Source organism: Oncorhynchus keta, chromosome 10 (assembly GCF_023373465.1).
Source record: "Oncorhynchus keta strain PuntledgeMale-10-30-2019 chromosome 10, Oket_V2, whole genome shotgun sequence".
NCBI classification, from domain to species: domain Eukaryota; kingdom Metazoa; phylum Chordata; class Actinopteri; order Salmoniformes; family Salmonidae; genus Oncorhynchus; species Oncorhynchus keta.
Genome location: NC_068430.1, coordinates 12,035,284 through 12,057,191, shown reverse-complemented (window position 1 = coordinate 12,057,191; position 21,908 = coordinate 12,035,284). Strand labels below are relative to the sequence as shown.

The 21,908-nt window shown below is 43.3% G+C and overlaps 1 protein-coding gene across 1 annotated transcript in view; it reads left to right on the top strand.

The window, feature by feature from the left end:
* Positions 1-21,908, top strand: part of arhgef3 (Rho guanine nucleotide exchange factor (GEF) 3) — a 166,109-nt gene that overhangs the window by 12,177 nt on the left and 132,024 nt on the right. The window contains exon 2 of the mRNA XM_052526491.1: positions 11,316-11,382. Coding sequence (XP_052382451.1) covers positions 11,316-11,382 — 67 coding nt within the window. The remainder of the gene's footprint in view (positions 1-11,315; positions 11,383-21,908) is intronic.

The window sequence follows — 21,908 nt, the reverse complement described above, 5'->3', positions numbered from 1 at the left end:
CGGACGACGCTAGGCGAATTGTGCGTCTCCCCACGGACCTCCCGGTCGCAGCCGGTTACGACAGAGCCTGGGCGCGAACCCAGGGCTGCAGTACAGCGCCCTTAACCACTGCGCCACCCGGGAGGCCCTGTTCTGGGTCATTGATCAGTGTGTTCTGGGTCATTGATCAGTGTGTTCTGGGTCATTAATCAGTGTGTTCTGGGTCATTGATCAGTGTGGGCTGGGTCATTGATCAGTGTGTTCTGGGTCATTGATCAGTGTGTTCTGGGTCATTGATCAGTGTGTTCTGGGTCATTGATCAGTGTGTTCTGGGTCATTGATCAGTGTGGGCTGGGTCATTGCCTGGGGGGATTTCAGCATTACTGCGATGATGGATGACTGGGCATCTCCTGTCTCACTATCAGCGAGAGGATGTGATTTATCATCAATACCTGCTGTCAGAGAGCCTTTCTGGTCTGTGATCTGAGGTTAGAGTGGTCTTATCATAGCTCCTCTGCTATAACCTCTGACCTCCTAGGACCTCTAGAACTGTGGGAAAAGAACTCCGTGGATAAGACAGGACAAGAGTCCCACATGAAAAAATATTATAGTATACTATGGTATAAATACTACAGTATTCACTGTAGTGTTTTTGAGGACTTCTACAAACAATGTAGAACTAAAAACAGATATAGCCCTTGGTTCACTCCAGACTTGACTGCCCTTGACCAGCACCAAAACATCCCGCGATATGCAACTTTTCAGGGAAGTCAGGAACCAATATACACAGCCAGTTAGGAAAGCAAAGGCTAGCTTTTTTCAAACAGAAATTTGCATCATGCAGCACTAATTCCCAAAAGTTTTGGGACACTGTAAAGTCCATGGATAATAAGAGCACCTCCTCCCAGCTTCCCACTGCACTGAGGCTAGGAAACACTGTCACCACCGATAAATCCACGATAATCAAGAATTTCAATAATCTGGCCATGCTCTATGGCTGGCCATGCTTTCCACCTGGCTACCCCAACCCCAGCCAGCAGCTCTGCCCCCCCCCGCCTCTCCTTCACCCAAATACAGACAGCTGATGTTCTGAAAGAACTGCAAAATCTGGATCCCTACAAATCAGCTGGGCTAGACAATCTGGACCCTCTCTTCCTAAAATTATCCGCCGCCATTGTTGCAACCCCTATTACTAGTCTGTTCAACCTCTCTTTCGTATCGTCTGAGATTCCTAAAGATTGGAAAGCGGTCATGGTCATGGTCATCCCAATCTTCAAAGGGGGAGACACTCTAGACCCAAACTGTTACAGACTTCGAAAGCCAAGTTAACAAACAGATCACTGACCATTTCGAATCCCACCATACCTTCTCCGCTGTGCAATCTGGTTTCCGAGCTGGTCACGGGTGCACCTCAGCCACGCTCAAGGTCCTAAACGATATCATTGCTGCCATTGATAGAAGACAGTACTGTGCAGCCGTCTTCATCGACCTGGTCAAGGCTTTCAACACCGTATTCTTATCGGCAGACTCAACAGCCTTGGTTTCTCTAATGACTGCATCGCCTGGTTCATTAAATGCTAGTAAAACTAAATGCATGCTCTTCAACCGATTGGTGCCTGCACCCGCCCGCCCGACTAGCATCACTACTCTGGACTTAGAATATTTGGACAACTATAAATACCTAGGTGTCTGTAAACTCTCCTTCCAGACTCATATTAAGCATCTCCAATCCAAAATGAAATCTAGAATCGGCTTCCTATTTCGCAATAAAGCCTCATTCACTCATGCTGCCAAACATACCCTCATAAAACTCACTATCCTACCGATCCTTGACTTCGGCGATGTCATTTACAAAATAGCCTCCAACACTCTACTCAGCAAATTGAATGCAGTCTATCACAGTGCCACCCATTTGTCACCAAAGCCCCATGTACTACCTACCACTGTGACCTGTATGCTCTCGTTGGCTGGTTCTTCGCTACATATTCGTGGCCAAACCCACTGGCTCCAGGTCGTCTATAAGTCTTTGCTAGGTAAAGCACCGCCTTGTCTCAGCTCACAGGTCACCATAGCAACACACACCCGTAGCACGCGCTCCAGCAGGTATATTTCACTGGTCAACTCCAAAGCCAAAACCTCCTTTGGCCGCTTTTCTTTCCAGTTCTCTGCTGCCAATGACTGGAAGGAATTGCAAAAATCACTGAAGTTGGAGACTTATATATCCCTCACTAACTTTAAGCATCAGCTGTTAAAGCAGCTTACCAATCACTGTACCTGTACACAGCCAATCTGTAAATAGCCCATCCAACTACCTACCTCAACCCCATATTTGTTTTTGTGCTCTTTTGCATACCAGTATTTCTACTTGCCCATCCTCAACTGCACATCTATCTTGCCGGTGTTAATTGCTAAATTGTAATTACTTCACCACTATGGCGTTTTTATTGCCTTACCTCCTTACTGTATACATATTTTTCTATCGTGTTATTGACTGTATGTTTGTTTATCCCATGTGTAACTCTGTGTTGTTGTTTTTGTCGCACTGCTTTGCTTTATCTTGGCCAGGACGCTGTGGCTAAATAAAGGTGAAATAAAAATAATAAAATAAAAACTGTTTGGGGCAAATCCAATACAACACATACAGTACCACTTTCCATATTTTCAAGCATGGTGGCTGCATCATGTTATGGGTATGCTTATAACCATTAATGACTGGGGAGTTTTTCAGGATAAAAAAAATAAATACAATAGAGCTAAGCATAAGCAAAATCCTAGAGGAAAACCTGGTTCAGTCTGCTTTCCACCACACTGGGAGATGAATCCACCTTTCAGCAGGAAAATAACCTAAAACACAAACCTCAACTCACCTGTACCCCTGCACATTGACTCGCTACCGGGACCCCCTGTATATAGCCTCCACATTGACTCTAATAAATAAATAACCTAAAACCTAAGGCAAAATCTACACTAGAGTTTTTTACCAAGAAGTCAGTGAATCTTTCTTAGTGGCAGAGTTACAGTTTTGACTTAAATCTGCTTGAAAATCTACGGCAAGACCTGACATTTTTTGTCTAGCAATGATCAACAACCCATTTGACAGAGCTTGAAGAATTTTGAAAAGAATAAATGGACAAATGTTGCACAAACCAAATCTCTTAGAGATCTCCAGAAAGACTCACAGCTGTAATCGCTGCCAAAGATGCTTCTACAAAGTATTGACTCCAGAGTGTGAATACTTATGTAAATAAGATATTTCTGTATTTCATTTCAATACATTTGAAAAAATGTATAAAAAATGGTTTTGCTTTGTAATTATGGGGTATTGTGTGTAGATGGGTGAGAGAAAATAATATATTTAATCCATTTTGAATTCAGGCTGTAACACAAATTTGAAATAAGTCAAAAGGTATGAACACTTTCTGAAGGCTCTGTGTATACAAAAGTATGTGGACACCCCTTCAAATTAAAATAATGCAAAAACAAAGTGTTGGAGAAGAAAGTAAAAGTACAATATGTGCCATGTAAAAAAGCTAATGTTTAAGTTCCTTGCTCAGAACATGAGAACATATGAAAGCTGGTGGTTCCTTTTAACAGGAGTCTTCAATATTCCCAGGTGCTGGCAAAACGCACAAAAGTGCTGTTTGAATGAATGCTTACGAGCCTGCTGGTGCCTACCACCGCTCAGTCAGACTGCTCTATCAAATCATAGACTTAATTATAACATAATAACACACAGAAATACGAGCCTTTGGTCATTAATATGGTCGAATCCGGAAACTATCATCTCGAAAAGAAGACGTTTATTCTTTCAGTGAAATACAGAACCGTTCCGTATTCTATCTAACGGGTGGCATCCAGAAGTCTAAATATTCCTGTTACATTGCACAACCTTCAATGTTATGTCATAATTACGTAAAATTCTGGCAAATTAGGCGGCCCAAACTGTTGCATATACACTGACTCTCCGTGCAATGAACGCAAGAGAAGTGACACAATTTCACCTGGTTAATATTTCCTGCTAACCTGGATATCTTTTAGCAAAATATGCAGGTTTAAAAATATATTCTTCTGTGTCTTGATTTTAAGAAAGGCATTGATGTTTATGATTAGGTACACATTGGAGCAAGACAGTCCTTTTTCGCGAATACGCACCGCATCAATTATATGCAACGCAGGACACACTAGATAAACTAGTAATATCATCAACCATGTGTAGTTAACGAGTGATTATGATTGATTGATTGTTTTATATAAGATACAAGCTAGCAACTTACTTTGGCTTCTTACTGCATTCGCATAACAGGCAGTCTCATCGTGGACTGCAATGTAATCAGGTGGTTAGAGCGTTGGACTAGTTAACTGTAAGGTTGCAAGATTGAATCCCCAAGCTGACAAGGTAAAAATCATTCTGCCCATTGAAAATAAGAATGTGTTCTTAACTGACTTGCCTAGTTAAATAAAGGATAAATAAAGGTGTAAAGGTGTAAAAAAAAAAAAAAAAGATTGGCCAAATCGGTGTCCTGATTTCCGATTGTTATGAAAACTTGAAATCGGCCCGAATTAATCGGCCATTCCGATTAATCGATTGACATCTAGAATGGACTTACTGAAGTGCTCAGTGAATTTCAACGTGTTACCTTCATAGAATGTTACCTTTCCAACAAGTCAGTTCGTCAAATTTCTGCCCTGCTAGAGATGCCCTGGTCAACTGTAAGTGCTGTTATTGTGAAGTGGAAACGTCTAGGAGCAACAACAGCTCAGCCGCGAAGTGGTAAGGCCACACAAGCTCATAGAACGGGACTGCCGAGTGATGAAGTGCGTAGCACGTAAAAATCCTCTGTCCTCGGTTACAACACCCACTAGCGAGTTTCAAACCACCTCTGGAAGCAACGTCAGCACAATAACTGTTCGTTGGGAGCTTCATGAAATGGGATTCCATGGCTGAGCAGCCGCAAAGAAGCCTAAGATCACCATGCGCAATGCCAAGCACCGACTGGAGTGTTTAAAAGTGCATAGTGCCAACTGTAAAGTTTGGTGGAGGAGGAATAATGGTCTGGGGCTGTTTCTCATGGTTTGCACAATGCCCCTTAGTTCCAGTGAAGGGATATCTTAAAGCTACAGCATACAATGACATTCTAGATTATTCTGTGCTTCCAACTTTGTGGCAACAGTTTGGGGAAGGCCCCTTCCTGTTTCAGCATGACAATGCCCCCATGCACAAAGCGAGGTGCATACAAAAATGGTTTGGCGAGATCGGTGTGAAAGAATCTGACTGGCCTGCACAGAGCCCTGACCTCAACCCCATCGAACACCATTGGGGTGAATTGGAACGCTAGGCCTAATCGCCCAACATCAGTGCCTGACCTCACAAATGCTCTTGTGGCTTGATGGACGCAAATTCCCGCAGCAATGTTCCAATATCTAGTGGAAAGACTTCCCAGAAGAGTGACGGCTGTTGTAGCAGCATAGGGGGGGACCAACTCTGTATTACTGCCGATGATTTTGGAATGTTCAACATACTTTTGGTCATGTAGTGTATCTCTCTCTATAAACTACCTGAATAAATAGGATAACTCATCTTCACTGATTGCATTCTTTATTATTCTCAATGTATGCAAAGTTGCAGCGACCATTCTCAGCTGTACCTACACAGGGAGTCAGCGCCCTTAAAGATGGTGCCGACAGAGATGTCCGCCTCGCTTCTAGTCCTTAGGAAACTGCAGTATTTTTTTTCTGTATTATTTCTTACAAGCATTTCGCTACACTCGCAATAACATCTGCTAACCAAGTGTATGTGACCAATAAAATTGGATTTGATTTGATGTACTGCTCTGTGTGATGAGAAACAGAGACATCATGAAAACTGTGCAAAGAATCTCCCAGCACCAATCCTTCATCCAGGGAGTTAGAAAAATGATTTAGGATAATATACTGTTACATTTACATCACATTAATATGCACTGACATCATATTTAGATTTTATATTTATCTTATAACTAAGTTAACCTTAGGAAAACAAAGCAGAAATCTAATCAGCGATACTGAGTGGAAGATTATTACTGTCAAACAGTGGGTTCATGTTCTTCCTGAGTTTCCTAACCTATATTTCTCTAAGGTGTGCAGTAATGAATGGTTGAGCCTGGTTCTCAGATGAGTTTATTGAGGAGGATGGCAGGGTGACTGTCAATAGCTACAGGTCAGAACTACAGGCTGAGGGAAACATTTTGAGAAAGAGATGTTGGTACAGTATGTGGAGCATCACAGACGGAGGACAGTCTTTTCTACTGACGTGTCCTCAACTTGTTGACAGACTCAGGCCTGAAGACATTTATCTAACTCTGACCTCACCTTTCAGAGGGTCTAAGACCCACAGTTGTTAGTGTGCTAGTAACACAGTGGCTACTGACAGACTGACAGACTTTCTACAATTGATTCAATCCTTCCTGATCCGAAATTGAGACCTTAGCTACTGATTGGCCACGTCTGGATTTATCTCTTATCACCCAGAACCAAATCTCATGTGCGCTGGCCAGTGAACATTTATGTCACGAGAAACTACTAGAGGTTTGAATTAAGTCAGCTCTTTAGGATATCCCAACCTGGTCTCAGAGCATTTTGTGTTATTCTGTACGTAGATCTTTCACACTCCATTTAGTAAGATATGTCACGCTTCGTTTGGTATGTATTAATTTGTAGATTTCCATTTTGTATGATATGTTTACTGTAGTATTTACTATAGTATTCTACAGTGTATTTAACAATTATATAGTAACTACTACACATGATCGAGGTATACTAAAGTGTGTAATATAGTATTATACAGTATACTACAGTTTACTACAAAATTCTATAGTAAACTGTAGTATTTTTTCATGTGGGTTGGAACACATCTGATCATGTTTAGTTGGCTGTGGGAACATCTTCACAGGGGTTTGTATCTTGGTTTTCATGTTTAGAAAAGAGAGACTGTAACAGAAAGAATTACAATTCATATACTAAATTATCAATTTGCAAAACGTACAAAATGATACGAAATTTGAAAAACATAAATATGTTGTGAATTTTTAGCTAGCTAATAGTACCCGCAAAACACCAGTCTCAACGTCAACAGTGAAGAGGCGACTCTGGGACGCTGGCCTTATAGGTAGAGTTACTCTGTCTAGTGTCTGTGTTCTTTTGCCCATCTTAATCTTTTCATTTTATTGGCCAGTCTGAGATATGGATTTTCCTTTGCAACTCTACCTGGTAGGCCAGCATCCCAGAGTCGTTTGAATAAACGCCCATTGCCTTCCATTCTGCTAGCAAGCGTGCAGTCTTTGGAAAATAAAAACGATAATTTACACGAGAGATTAACCTACCAACGCGACATTCAAAAATGTAATATGCTTCACGGAGTCGTGGCTGGACGATGACATTATCAACAGACAGCTGGCTGGTTATACGCTCTATCGGCAGGATAGAACAGTGGTGTCTGGTAAGACAAGGGGCGGCGGACTGTATATTTTTGTAAAGAACAGCTGGTGCACGATATCTAAGGAAGTCTCGAGGTTTTGCTCGCTCTCATAAAAAGCTGTGGACCACACTATCTACCTAGAGAGTTTTTATCTGTTTTTTTTTCATTGCTGTCTACATACCACCACAGACTGATGCTGGCACTAAGACCGCACTAAATGAGGTGTATTCCGCCATAGGCAAACAGGAAAACGCTACCCCAGAGGCGGCGCTCCTAGTGGCCGGGGACTTTAATGCAGGGAAACTTAAATCGGTCTTACCAAATTTCTATCAGCATGTTAAATGTGCAACCAGAGGGAAACAAACTCAGGACCACCTTCACTCCACACACAGAGACACATACAAAACTCTCCCTCACCCTCCATTTGACAAATCTGACCATAATTCTATCCTCCTGATTCCTGCTTACAAGCTAAATGTAAAGCAGGAAGCACCAGTGACTCGATCAAAACAAAAGTGGTCAGTTGAAGCAGATGCTAAGCTACAGGACTGTTTTGCACAGACTGGAATATGTTCCGGGATTCCTCTGATGGCATTGAGGAATACACCACATCAGTCATTGGCTTCATCAATAAGTGCATCGATGACTTCATCCCCACAGTGACCGTACGTACATACCCCAACCAGAAGCCATGGATTACAGGCAACATCCACACTGAGCTAAAGGCTAGAGCTGCCGCTTTCAAGGAGCGGGACTCTAACCCGGAAGCTTATAAGAAATCGTGCTATTCCCTCCGATGAACCATCAAACAGGCAAGCGTCAATATAGGACTAAGATCGAATCGTACTACACCGGCTCTGACACTCGTTGGATGTGGCAGGGCTTGCAAATCATTAGAGACTACAAAGGGAAGCACAGCCGAGAGCTGCCCAGTGACACAAGCCTACCAGACGAGCTAAACTACTTCTATCCTCGCTTCGAGGCAAATAACACTGAAACATGCATGAGAGCATCAGCTGTTCAGGAAGACTGTGTGATCACACTCTCCGCAGGCAATGTGAGAAATACCTTTAAACAGATCATCATTCACAAGGCCGCGGGGCCAGGCAGATTATCAGGATGTGTACTGCGAGCATGCGCTGACCAACTGGCAAGTGTCTTCACTGACATTTTCAACCTCTCCCTGTCCGTGTCTGTAATATCAACATGTTTTAAACAGACCACCTTAGTCCCTGTGCCCAAGAACACTAAGGTAACGTGCCTAAATGACTACCGCCCCATAGCACTCACTTCTGTAGCCATGAAGTGCTTTGAAAGGCTGGTCATGGCTCACATCAACACCATTATCCCTGAAACCCGCTCCAATTTGCCTACCGCCCTAACAGATACACAGATGATGCAATCTCTTTTGCATTCCACACTGCCCTTTCCCACCTGGACAAAAGGAACACCTACGTGAGAATGCTATTCATTGACTACAGCTCAGCGTTCAACAGCATAGTGCCCTCAAAGCTCATCAATAAGCTAAGGACCCTGGGACTAAAACCTCCCTCTGCAACTGGATCCTGGACTTCCTGACGGGCCGCCCCAGCGGGTAAGGGTAGGTAGCAACACATCCGCAATGCTGATCCTCAACACAGAGGCCCCTCAGGGGTGCGTGCTCAGTCCCCTCCTGTACTCCCTGTTCACTCATGACTGCACGGCCAGGCACGACTCCAACACCATCATTAAGTTAACCGATGGCACAACAGTGGTAGGCCTGATCACTGACAACGACGAGACAGTGTATGGGGAGGTCAAAGACCTGTCCGTGAGGTGCCAAGACAACAACCTCTCCCTCAACGTGACCAATACAAAAGAGATGATTGTGGACTACAAGAAAAAAAGTATTTAGCACGCCCCCATTTTCATCGACGGGGCTGTAGTGGAGCAGGTTGAGAGCTTCACGTTCCTTGGCGCCTACATCCCCAACAAACTAACATGGTCCAAACACACCAAGACAGTCGTGAAAAGGGCGTGACAAAACCTATTCCCCCTAAGGAGACTGAAAACATTTGGTATGGATCCTCAGATCCTCATAAGGTTCTACAGCTGCACCATCAAGAGCATGGTTGCATCGCTGCCTGGTATGGCAACTGCTCAGCCTCCGACTGCAAGGCAGTAGTGCGTACGGCCCAGTACATCACTGTGGCAAAGCTTCCTGCCATCCAGGACCTCTATACCAGGCGGTGTCAGAGGAAGGCCCTAAAACCGTACAGGAGCGCCAAGTCTAGGTCCAAGAGGCTTCTAAACAGCTTCTACCCCCAAGCCATAAGACTCCTATACATCTAATCAAATGGCAATCTGACTATTTTCTTTGCCCCTCCTCTCCTTTTGCACTGCTGCTACTCTCTGTTGTTAACATCCATGCATAGTCACTTTAATAACTCTACCAACATGTACATATTACCTCAATTACCTCAACTAACCGGTGCCCCCGCACATTGACTCTGTACCGGTAACCCCGTATATAGTCTCACTGTTGTTATTTCCCTGTTGCTCTTTAATTACTTGTTATTCTTTATTTCTTATTCATATTTTTTTATTTGTATTTTTTTTAACTGCATTATTGGTTAAGGGCTTGTAAGTAAGCATTTCACTGTAAGGTCTACTACACCTGTTGTATTTGGTGCATGTGACTAATAAAATTTGATTTGATTTCCTAAATTATTTCATTTTATAATATAGGACAAAACACACATCACAACAAGAGAGAGACAACACTACATAAAGAGAGACCTAAACCAACAACATAGCAAGGCAGCAACACATGACAACACCGCATGGTAGTACCACAACATGGCAGCACCACAACATGGTAGCAGCACAAAACATGGTACAAACATTATTGGGCACAGACAACTTTTATTTATTTATCTTTATTTAACCAGATAGGCCAGTTGAGAACAAGTTCTCATTTACAACAACACAAAGGGCAAGAAGGTAGAGACAACAATACATTTCACAAAGCAGCCACAAAAACTGTCAGTAAGAGTGTCCATGATTGAGTGTCCACTATGTTACGTCTAGTCTATGAGACCAGGCTGGCTATCCACATAGCCTACTTTAAACTTCCTCCCCAGTCATCAAGGCCTGCTGTAACCCTGTAGCACCTGTAGCCCGTCTAAACTAAACCACGCTGTCTCTCAGTCATTCCTACCGCCTGTGACTCAAACATGGCTTCGCAGCTTTGAACTCTTTAGTGCACTTTAAACACACCATCACCAGATCCATGTAGATACATGGCTCTGACCACGACCATCGTCAGGCTTTGAAGTGTCCTGAATCACCAGTGAACCGTGCCCATCTTCAGACTCTCCAGACAACACCACTTCTCCCCTCTCCATTAGGCATTAAGGCCATAAAGGCTTTAGAGTGATTGTGTTAATGGATCTGGGTGTCAGTCGGCTGTTTGTCTGTGAATTTGTGTCTGTGCATGCGTGAGTGTGTGTGTGCATGTGTGTGTGTGCGTGTGTGTGTGTGTGTGTGTGTGTGTGTGTGTGTGTGTGTGTGTGTGTATTCATGCTTGCGTGTGTGAGTGTGTTTAGGGTCCATCAGATGTTTCCGGAAGTTTAAAGGGCCACACCACCACTACCAGGTTCATCTCCATTAATATTAACTGTGGGGTGATGTCATCTGTCTGGTCTCTGAGGGCCTGACTGAATGTGATTAGAGGCTAGCTGGGCTGGAGCTTCTTTAGTGTCTTTTTTTTTTACCTATCTGTGGGTTTAATAGACAGACATTTACACTGCTTGTCTTTCCTCTCCTCTCCTCTCCTCTCCTCTCCTCTCCTCTCCTCTCCTCTCCTCTCCTCTCCATCTCCTCCTCTCCCCTCTTCCTTCAGGCCGACGCTGCAAAAAAAGAGCTGCTTCTCTCTGCTTCCCTCACCTGACAGCTGGATGTTCAGAGGGGTAAGTTGTTTAAAATGTTATATCTATTGTTAGTCAGCATCCGAATAGGGCTGTGTGTTTGGGCTGTGTTTGGTCTGTGTTTGGTCTGTGTGTGTGTGTGTGTGTGTGTGTGTGTGTGTGTGTGTGTGTGTGTGTGTGTGTGTGTGTGTGTGTGTGTGTGTGTGTGTGTGTGTGTGTGTGTGTGTGTGTGTGTGTGCGTGTGTGGGTGCGTGTGTGTGTGTGCGTGTGTTAACACTGCCATATTCATACTCCTCTGTATTGATTACAATCATTCTGATTACAATGGATCTCTGATCCCTACTCAGGAAATGAAAACAACAACAAAAAATTGTATTTATTTTCAATTAAGGAAAATGGCATTTTCACATGCAGATATTTACCCAGGATGTCCTGTTAGTCTCTCCCCTCTATGTTTGTCTGGAGCTAGGCTGAAAGACTGGCTCGGCAAAAGTAGTGCCCTACGTGGGGAATAGGGTGCTGTTTTGGACACAACCAGAGAGCATGTTACACATTTTACTTTCACTATGGTCTCACTTAACAATCCACTTTTGATGAGTTTGATGGCTGATTGTATTTCATAGCAAACTTGCCACTGGTGGCAGAGGAATGAACAACTAGCTGTTTGGTTTTTGAGTGTCTTGAATTTGTTGCAGCTACACCTTGTGAGGCAGGGAGAAAACAAAGACGTGTGACAAAATGAACGTAAAGTTTCAGAACACAATGTCCTGATATCAGAGCAGTTATTACATGGTAAGATATATATTTTTTACCTTTATTTAACCAGGCAAGTCAGTTAAGAACATATTCTTATTTTCAATGACGGCCTTGGAACAGTGGGTTAACTGCCTGTTCAGGGGCAGAACCACAGATTTGTACCTTGTCAGCTCGGGGGTTTGAACTCGCAACCTTCCGGTTACTCGTCCAACGCTCTAACCACTAGGCTACGCTGCCGCCCCGCGGACCAGAGCCTTCTAGTTGGAATGTATCCAAAGACTTATATATTTGGAATATTACAATATTAGACTCTTTGGATGTGACTTGAGCTTTACCATGTTCACGCTGTGGCTGTAGTTTGCTCAGGTCAGACAGCCTGTCTATTTGAGGTCCTTGTAGCCGGAGGACTCCCGTCAATCAATGTAAACAGATCCTGTTCTGTGTTGCCTATCCTGTCCATGACTTTTGGCCTCAGCTCAGTTCCCCCTGCTGCACATTGCTCTGACGCTAGCGCTCTGACAGGGTCGGTTGGGCGAGCAGACAGAGAGTCTGGTGGTTGGAACAGCCAACACAAACAAGGCCAGGGGCTGGCACTTCGCTGGCATCTCACACCCAGAGATGAGCACTGGAATTCTGGACTGATTCAGTCACTGGAGAGGAAAACAGAGCCCTGGCCTGACTTCCTTTCTTAGGGTAGATCACAACACTGTCAGTCTACTCTGCTGCATCAGAATTTTGTTGAAGATGAAAGTTTGTTTGAAATACAGTATTTTATTGTAAAACCAACACATTTTGGCAAATGCCTTTATTTGGGTCTGAAAGCGTCTGAATGTTGTGTTGCACTTCAAGACTTTAAAGTTGTATATATTCCATAGATTTCAGCCGGAGCCACGGCAACTCCAGATATAGATATCAAACACACTTTATTACTTATTTTCCTCAGTATGACTTCTTACGTGTTTCTTAATATATCATTCATGTAACATGAAAAGAACAACCCTGCTGGTGTCGAGTGGACCTATAACATCCTGGGGTCCGTTAGGATGTCTTCCAAGCACAACCCTGCTGGTGTCATGTGGACCTATAACATCCTGGGGTCCGTTAGGATGTCTTCCAAGCACAACCCTGCTGGTGTCATGTGGACCTATAACATCCTGGGGTCCTTTAGGATGTCTTCCAAGCACAACCCTGCTGGTGTCGAGTGGACCTATAACATCCTGGGGTCCGTTAGGATGTCTTCCAAGCACAACCCTGCTGGTGTCGAGTGGACCTATAACATCCTGGGGTCCGTTAGGATGTCCTCCAAGCACAACCCTGCTGGTGTCGAGTGGACCTATAACATCCTAGGGTCCGTTAGGATGTCTTCCAAGCACAACCCTGCTGGTGTCGAGTGGACCTATAACATCCTAGGGTCCGTTAGGATGTCTTCCAAGCACAACCCTGCTGGTGTCGAGTGGACCTATAACATCCTGGGGTCCTTTAGAATGTCTTCCAAGCACAACCCTGCTGGTGTCGAGTGGACCTATAACATCCTAGGGTCCTTTAGAATGTCTTCCAAGCACAACCCTGCTGGTGTCGAGTGGACCTATAACATCCTAGGGTCCTTTAGAATGTCTTCCAAGCACAACCCTGCTGGTGTCGAGTGGACCTATAACATCCTGGGGTCCTTTAGAATGTCTTCCAAGCACAACCCTGCTGGTGTTGAGTGGACCTATAACATCCTGGGGTCCTTTAGAATGTCTTCCAAGCACAACCCTGCTGGTGTCGAGTGGACCTATAACATCCTGGGGTCCTTTAGGATGTCTTCCAAGCACAACCCTGCTGGTGTCGAGTGGACCTATAACATCCTGGGGTCCTTTAGAATGTCTTCCAAGCACAACCCTGCTGGTGTCGAGTGGACCTATAACATCCTGGGGTCCGTTAGAATGTCTTCCAAGCACAACCCTGCTGGTGTCGTGTGGACCTATAACATCCTGGGGTCCGTTAGAATGTCTTCCAAGCACAACCCTGCTGGTGTCGTGTGGACCTATAACATCCTGGGGTCCGTTAGAATGTCTTCCAAGCACAACCCTGCTGGTGTCGAGTGGACCTATAACATCCTGGGGTCCGTTAGAATGTCTTCCAAGCACAACCCTGCTGGTGTCGAGTGGACCTATAACATCCTAGGGTCCGTTAGGATGTCTTCCAAGCACAACCCTGCTGGTGTCGAGTGGACCTATAACATCCTGGGGTCCTTTAGAATGTCTTCCAAGCACAACCCTGCTGGTGTCGAGTGGACCTATAACATCCTGGGGTCCTTTAGAATGTCTTCCAAGCACAACCCTGCTGGTGTCGAGTGGACCTATAACATCCTGGGGTCCTTTAGAATGTCTTCCAAGCACAACCCTGCTGGTGTCGAGTGGACCTATAACATCCTGGGGTCCTTTAGAATGTCTTCCAAGCACAACCCTGCTGGTGTCGAGTGGACCTATAACATCCTGGGGTCCTTTAGAATGTCTTCCAAGCACAACCCTGCTGGTGTCGAGTGGACCTATAACATCCTGGGGTCCTTTAGAATGTCTTCCAAGCACAACCCTGCTGGTGTTGAGTGGACCTATAACATCCTGGGGTCCTTTAGGATGTCTTCCAAGCACAACCCTGCTGGTGTCGAGTGGACCTATAACATCCTGGGGTCCTTTAGAATGTCTTCCAAGCACAACCCTGCTGGTGTCGAGTGGACCTATAACATCCTGGGGTCCTTTAGAATGTCTTCCAAGCATAGACCAGCACACTACTTTGGCTGCAATTTCCTTTTAATTGGATGACGTTTTTATTTGTGTTTGTGTGATTAAAACTGTCATAAACAGTGACTGGTTTACATTGGCAGTGAGTGGATGCTTGATGGTATCAGATTGAAAGCGTATTGTCAGTGATTGTGCCAGGAAAGCACGGTGTCTTGTAAGGATATAAGGTTGGTTTGTCTGGGAATGGGAGCGTGTGGTGGAGGAAGCAGAACACAAACTGGTTTCCAAAAAAGGACTTTGCCCAAATACAATGCTTTAGACACACACAGCCAGACCATTTAAAGCAGCCAATCTATCTTCTGCACTCTGGAGAATGTTCCAAAACAACTGCTTCTGGCTTTTTCTTCTGTCGAAATGTGCTGTTTGTTTCTAAAGGATTAAATCTATTAATATTGGAAACCGCTAGCTAGTTACATTTAACAAAAATATGAATGTAACATGCAACAATTTCAAAGATTTTACTGAGTCACAGTTCATATAAGGAAATCAGTCAATTTACATGGTCATCAGTGGCCGAGAGTTGATATTTTTTAACCTGGTTTTCACATGACTGGGAATAGAGATATGCATCTGTTGGTCACAGATACCATAAAAAAAGGTAGGGGCCAGGATCAGAAAACCAGTCAGTATCTGGTGTGACCTCACTTTGCCTCATCTCCTTCGCATAGAGTTGATCAGGCTGTTGATTGTGGCCTGTGGAATGTTGTCCCACTCCTCTTCAATAGCTGTGTGATGTTGCTGGATAATGGCAGGAACTGGAATAAGCTGTTGTACATATCGATCCAGAGCATCCCAAACATGCTCAATGAGTGACATGTCTGGTGAGTATGCAGGCCATGGAAGAACTGGGCCATTTTCAACTTCCTGGAAATGTGTACAGATCCTTGCAACATGGGGCCGTGCATTATCATGCTGAAACATGAGGTGATGGCGGCAGATGAATGGCATGGCAATGGGCCTCAGGATCTCATCACGGTATATCTGTGCATTTAAATTGCTATTGATAAAATGTAATTCTGTTCGTTGTCCGTAGCTTATCCCTGCCCATACCATAACCCCACTGCCACCATGGGGGACATCTGCCAGGTACAGTTGAAACCAGGATTCATCTCTGAAGAGCACACTTCTCCAGCGTGTCAGTGGTCATCGAAGGTGAGCAGTAACCCATTGAAGTTGGTTACGACGCCAAACTGCAGTCAGGTCAAGACCCTGGTGAGGACGATGAGCACGCAGATGGGCATCCCTAAGACGGTTTCTGACAGTTCGTGCAGAAATTCTTCAGTTGTGCAAACCCACAGTTTCATCAGCTGTCCGGGTGGCTGGTCTCAGATGATCCCGCAGGTGAAGAAGCCAGATTTGGAGGTCCTGGGCTGGTGTGGTTATACGTGGTCTGTGATTGTGAGGGTATTGGGCATACTGCTAAATTCTCTAAAAAGACATTGTAGGCGGCTTATGGTAGAGAAATGAATATTGAATTCTCAGCTCTGGTGGATATTCCTGCTGTCAGCATGCCAATTGCACGCTCCCTGAAAACTTCAGACGTCTGTGGCATTGTGTTGTGTGACAAAACTGCATGTTATAGAGTGGCCTTTTATTGTCCCAAGCACAAGGTGCACCTGTGTAATGACCATGTTGATTATGGCTTAGATCCCGCTAACGGGATCGATATGACAACAGCCAGTGAAAGTGCAGGGCGCCAAATTCAAAACAACAGAAATCTCATAATTAAAATTCCTCGAACATAGAAGTATTTCACACCATTTTAAAGATAAACTTGTTGTTAATCCCACCACAGTGTCCGATTTCAAAAAGGCTTTACGGCGAAAGCATACCATGCGATTATGTTAGGTGTGCACCTAGTCACAGAAAAACACAGCCATTTTTCCAGCAAAAGAGAGGAGTCACAAAAAGCAGAAATAGAGATAAAATGAATCACTAACCTTCTCCAGCGTGAATCACTACCCACTTTATCAACTGAACTGAAAAGGGCTTGGTTTCCCTTTTGCTTGTCATTGTGTAATTTCAACAGGGCAGGCCACCCCTTGGTCTGGACGTGTGTGTGTGTGTGTGTGTGTGTGTGTGTGTGTGTGTGTGTGTGTGTGTGTGTGTGTGTGTGTGTGTGTGTGTGTGTGTGTGTGTGTGTGTGTGTGTGTGTGTGTGTGTGTGTGTGTGCGCGTGTGTGTGCATGAACCTGGACCTGCTGCAGAGGGGTTTCCGTCAGCTCCTAACGGACAGCACAACGTCAACATCTCCCCATCAAAACCTTTTGTCTTCAGCACACACACGAGAAAACACACACACACCAAGCTGACCAATTTGTCGTTGTGTTTTTCCTCGCTCGAGGCTGGCTGCGGGGTCACAGACAAGTTGAGTGTGAATTGAATACAAAAGCATTAGCCACTACTCTGAGCGATGCTGTATCTATCTCAAGCAAAAGTCCTGACGAGAGATTACGATAAGGTATCCTATCTAAACACTTTAACAGGAACAGCTGCTTTCCTTCTGCCAGCAGTAGTTAGCTATATAGCTGTTTAAATAAGCTGAATCATAGTGGAGGAATGAGCTTCTCTGTCTGGTCTGGTCTGGTTCTTCATGATGCCAGTGACTCTCACTACAGACTCTCAAAACCTCCTTTGTAATAATATCCACTACTTACTTTGATTTAGATGTTTTGAGGTTCTCAGATTTACGTTTACTATGTTACCTGTAGTCTATGAGACCAGGCTGGCCATCCACATAGTATACTTTTGTTGATGCTATTTTAAACTCTTAGTACAAAAGTACAAACTGGTAACACTTGTAACATGTATTTTATTGTGCATTCATTTTGTTTGGAGACATCTTTCACCACACAACACTTTATCCTAAATATACATGTACTGTGAAATACCATGAGAACATTGATCACCAAAACACATAATGATATCTTCTCAATGTAGTTGTTTAAGCAACCAGTTAATCCAATAGCAAAATAAATGCAAGATACATGTTTCAAAATTGCCCTTTCAATGTTTGCTCAAATACTGCAAATTACAGAACATTGTATTGTTTTCAAATGAGGAAATACACTTGCACAATCCATCACAATTGACCCATCAAACATGTTAATGTTTATCCCATTTGTGATCAAAGGTGTGACCATTGAAGACATCTTTCCAATTATTGATGCAAAAAATACATGTACTGTTTAGATATATTTACAACATAGGGTTGGTGTATTGTAATCAAATGAAAGGAATGAAATGAATGAAAGAAACACAATGTTCAGCAGGCGCTAGTTAGCATCGAGACTGGCTTGAGAATCTGGCCATTGGGTCTCATCAACATGGCAGTGAATGTCCTCAGTGTTCATGTCCCCTTAGTGAAAAACCTTTTGGAGAATCCAAGCCTGACTTTGGTCTGGATTGATGTCATTGCATGCCTCATCGATGGCCTGAAGGAGAGTGGTACGCTCATGGGGATGGTGATCACACACCTTCTGCCTGTATTGCTATCATGTATTGTAATTTACAGGATTGTATTGTAGTTGTCCTGTGTGGCTAAGTAGGGTAGCCTAGTGGTAGCCTAGTGGTTAGAGCGTGTGACTAGTTACCGGAAGGTTGTGAGTTCAAACCCCTGAGCTGACAATCTTGTCGTTCTGCCCCTGAACAGGCAGTTAACCCACTGTTCCTAGGCTGTCATTGAAAATAAGAATTTGTTCTTAACTGACTTGCCTAGTTAAATAAAGGTAAAATAAAACATTAAGAGCATGGAACTAGCAAGACCAGAGTGGTGGGTTCTAATTCTCAATGGGGTAATATACAAAAATACTGTTGCCACTTTGGACAAAAACACATACAAGGCATATATTATGCTAATACGGTACTGTATTGGCCAATGCAACTCTGGTGAAGCAGTGTGACCCCCCCATAGAGACTGGCTGACAGGGTATGTTTTATTTCAGTCTTTCCTGGCTCCTGGTACAGAACAGCACAGAACATGGGAGTAGTCCTCCCTACCTCCCTGTCTCCTACCTCCCTCTTTCTGTCTGTCTGTCTGTTATTTCATAGCAGGGAGAGCTGGAGGGAAGATGATGCCTTTTCCCACTCATCAAGTCACTCTGACTTGTTTTCCAATTTGTTAGCCATCCAAATGTATTCGTAGTGCATAGTCCATACACTAAATACAAATGACTATTCATGATTATTCATAATATAAGGAGTTACAATAAATCATTATGAAGTGTTGCTATCTTATTTGTCCCAGCACAACACTGTATCACGTTTCAAGATGTATTAATCATATGTATTTATCTCCAGGCTATGAACGTTCTGTTCCTTCAACCTGGAGATCAGGTTTAGAGGCTACGACTGAGATCTCAAATGGCACCCCTATTCCCTACATAGTGCACTAGAGAATAGGGTGCCATTTATGTTCACTACTGTTCTCACCAACTCTCTCCTCCACCATTTAAACTAACACTGAGTACTAAAGAAGCCTGTTCTGGCTAAAGGTTGCACCATTTCCCCATAAATAGCTGAGTTTGTACAATTTGTTAAATTTTTCCTCTCATTTTAGTGTTATCGGAACTTTGTTCGTCTGACACATTGGTTTGCCCTGTTCCTACGAGTGTAATAAAGATGATTGAATGCTACCATAAACAGTCTAAAGTTTGGACACACCGACTCATTCAAGGGGTTTTCCTTGTTTTTACTCATTTCTACATTGTAGAATAATAGTGAGGATATCAAAACTATGAAATAACACATATGGAATCATGTAGTAACCAAAAAAAGTGTTAAACAAATCAAAATATATTTTATATTTGAGATTCTTCAAAGTAGCCTCCACAATCACTCGAGCTCAACCCAATTGAGATGGTTTGGGATGAGTTGGACCGCAGAGGGAAGGAAACGCAGCCAACAAGTGCTCAGCATATATGGGAACTACTTCAAGACTGTTGGAAACAAGACTAGGTGAAGCTGGTTGAGAGAGTGCCAAGAGTGTGCAAAGATGTCATCAAGACAAAGGGTGGCTACTGTCGTGTCTTTACTATCATTAACTGAATACTGAAAGTTTTTTATCAAAGATTCTCTGTAAGAGAATTAAGTAATACTCGATTAGACTGATTAATCATGTAACCATAATTACAAGAAAGTCGGGGCACCAAGGAAAAATATTCAGATTACAAAGTTATCATTTCCTAAAATAACTTTTCAAATATTTTCATATCTGATCCATAGTCTTCTGATTAATGAATGATTTACTTTACCTCACGTTAGTCTCATTCCAAACGTCATCCATACATCAATTGTCTTAAATAATTGATTTATTACTAACTAAGTAATTCACAGAAATGCATAAACAAACAAACAAGGGTAAATGTGGTTACATGAAATGATAGGAGAATGTCCCCTAGTGGGCTAAACCGGCATGGGGGCTTGTTAGACAAAAGGGGAAGTGGGGGTCGACTAAGAAGTCACTACAAAGTGATAATTATAACAATTGAAATGTTAATCCTTTGCACATGAATGCTCACTCATTCGGGAATAACTGCAATCAATATATATATTTACGCTCAGTGTGTCGTCTTGATCGCTGGTGAAAAGTTCATTTATTTTGTAGAATTGTCCGTCTCTCCCTCTCTCTCTCTCTCTGTTGTGGTTATAGTGGATAGTTCAGAGTGACATTCATTAGTTTCGTTATAGAATGGATGTTTCGGCGGTTGTCGTTCTTCGCGTTCAATAATACCCAATTCCTAGCTGCAGACTAGTAATTAATATCAAAGACTTGTTCTTATTCTGTCGGTATCGATAGTCTAAGAGTTTAACCACGTGGTATGGTTAAAAAGATTCTACAACCTTTGTATTGTATTTTTTTGAAAAACCTGGCCTGCAACCTTTAGCCATCTCATAATTGAAGTAAGCTCGGTCTGCCGATCGAAAACCCGAGTGGGGGTTTGATTCGGAAGGCAGAAAAGGGCTGTCCCAGGACGCCTGACCCTAACTGGGCTCAGTGGTGGACCTCTGATTTAGTTAACACCAATCCCCTTTTTGAGTTTTCCTTCAGTCCAAAATCATATTACACACTTTTACAAACAATACTGTTTGTTCTCATCATACACACTCATTCATCTTATACACCAATTAGATGTAAACCTCATATCTGAGGCTATTATATAAACAGTGTAATGGTAATGTGGCCACACCGTCTCCCATGAGCTTCCCCAAGTTGTGACAAACGGACCAGTTTGGAGCTGGATTCTTCAACGATATTTTATACCCAAAGAGGCCAACGTCATGACACTACTTTGAAGAATCTCAAATCTAAAATATATTTTGATTTGTTTAACACTTTTTTGGTTTAATACATGATTCCATAAATGTTATTTAAAAGTTTTGATGTCCTCACTATTATTCTACAATGCAGAAAATAGCGCAAATAAAGAAAAACTCTTGAATGAGTAGGTGTGTCCAAACCTTTGACTGGTACTGTACTTCATTACAACGTTTCAACCAGAGTTAACTGGGTGCAGTTATCTATTTTTCTCTGAGGATTTCTTTCCCCATGTGGAATTCCACCTGGGCGACGTGTTCAGTCTGGAGTTGGCAGCCACTAGTCCAGAGTCAGGCTCTACCTGGCACTTTCCCAAATCTTTTGCACCCTGCACCTGGATAATTGATGTGTGTGTGTGTGTGTGTGTGTGTGTGTGTGTGTGTGTGTGTGTGTGTGTGTGTGTGTGTGTGTGTGTGTGTGTGTGTGTGTGTGCGTGCGTGCGTGCGTGTGTGTGCGTGTGTGTGTGTGTGTGTTCACTACAGTTGAACTGTGTGGCCCTGTTGTTTGTCCCTCTCCTAACCTTTAGAGTAACTTGCGGCAAATCTCAAAAGTATTATTGTAATCTCGGACCACAAGACGAGGACAACATGATAACATGTTGCTTCCAGTGAGGTTATCTAATGTCGTGGTCTGTACACGTTGTCGGCTACAAAAATCTACAAAATCTCATATTGATCAGCAAACACCTTGAGTGAGGTTTTCAGACAGGAATTT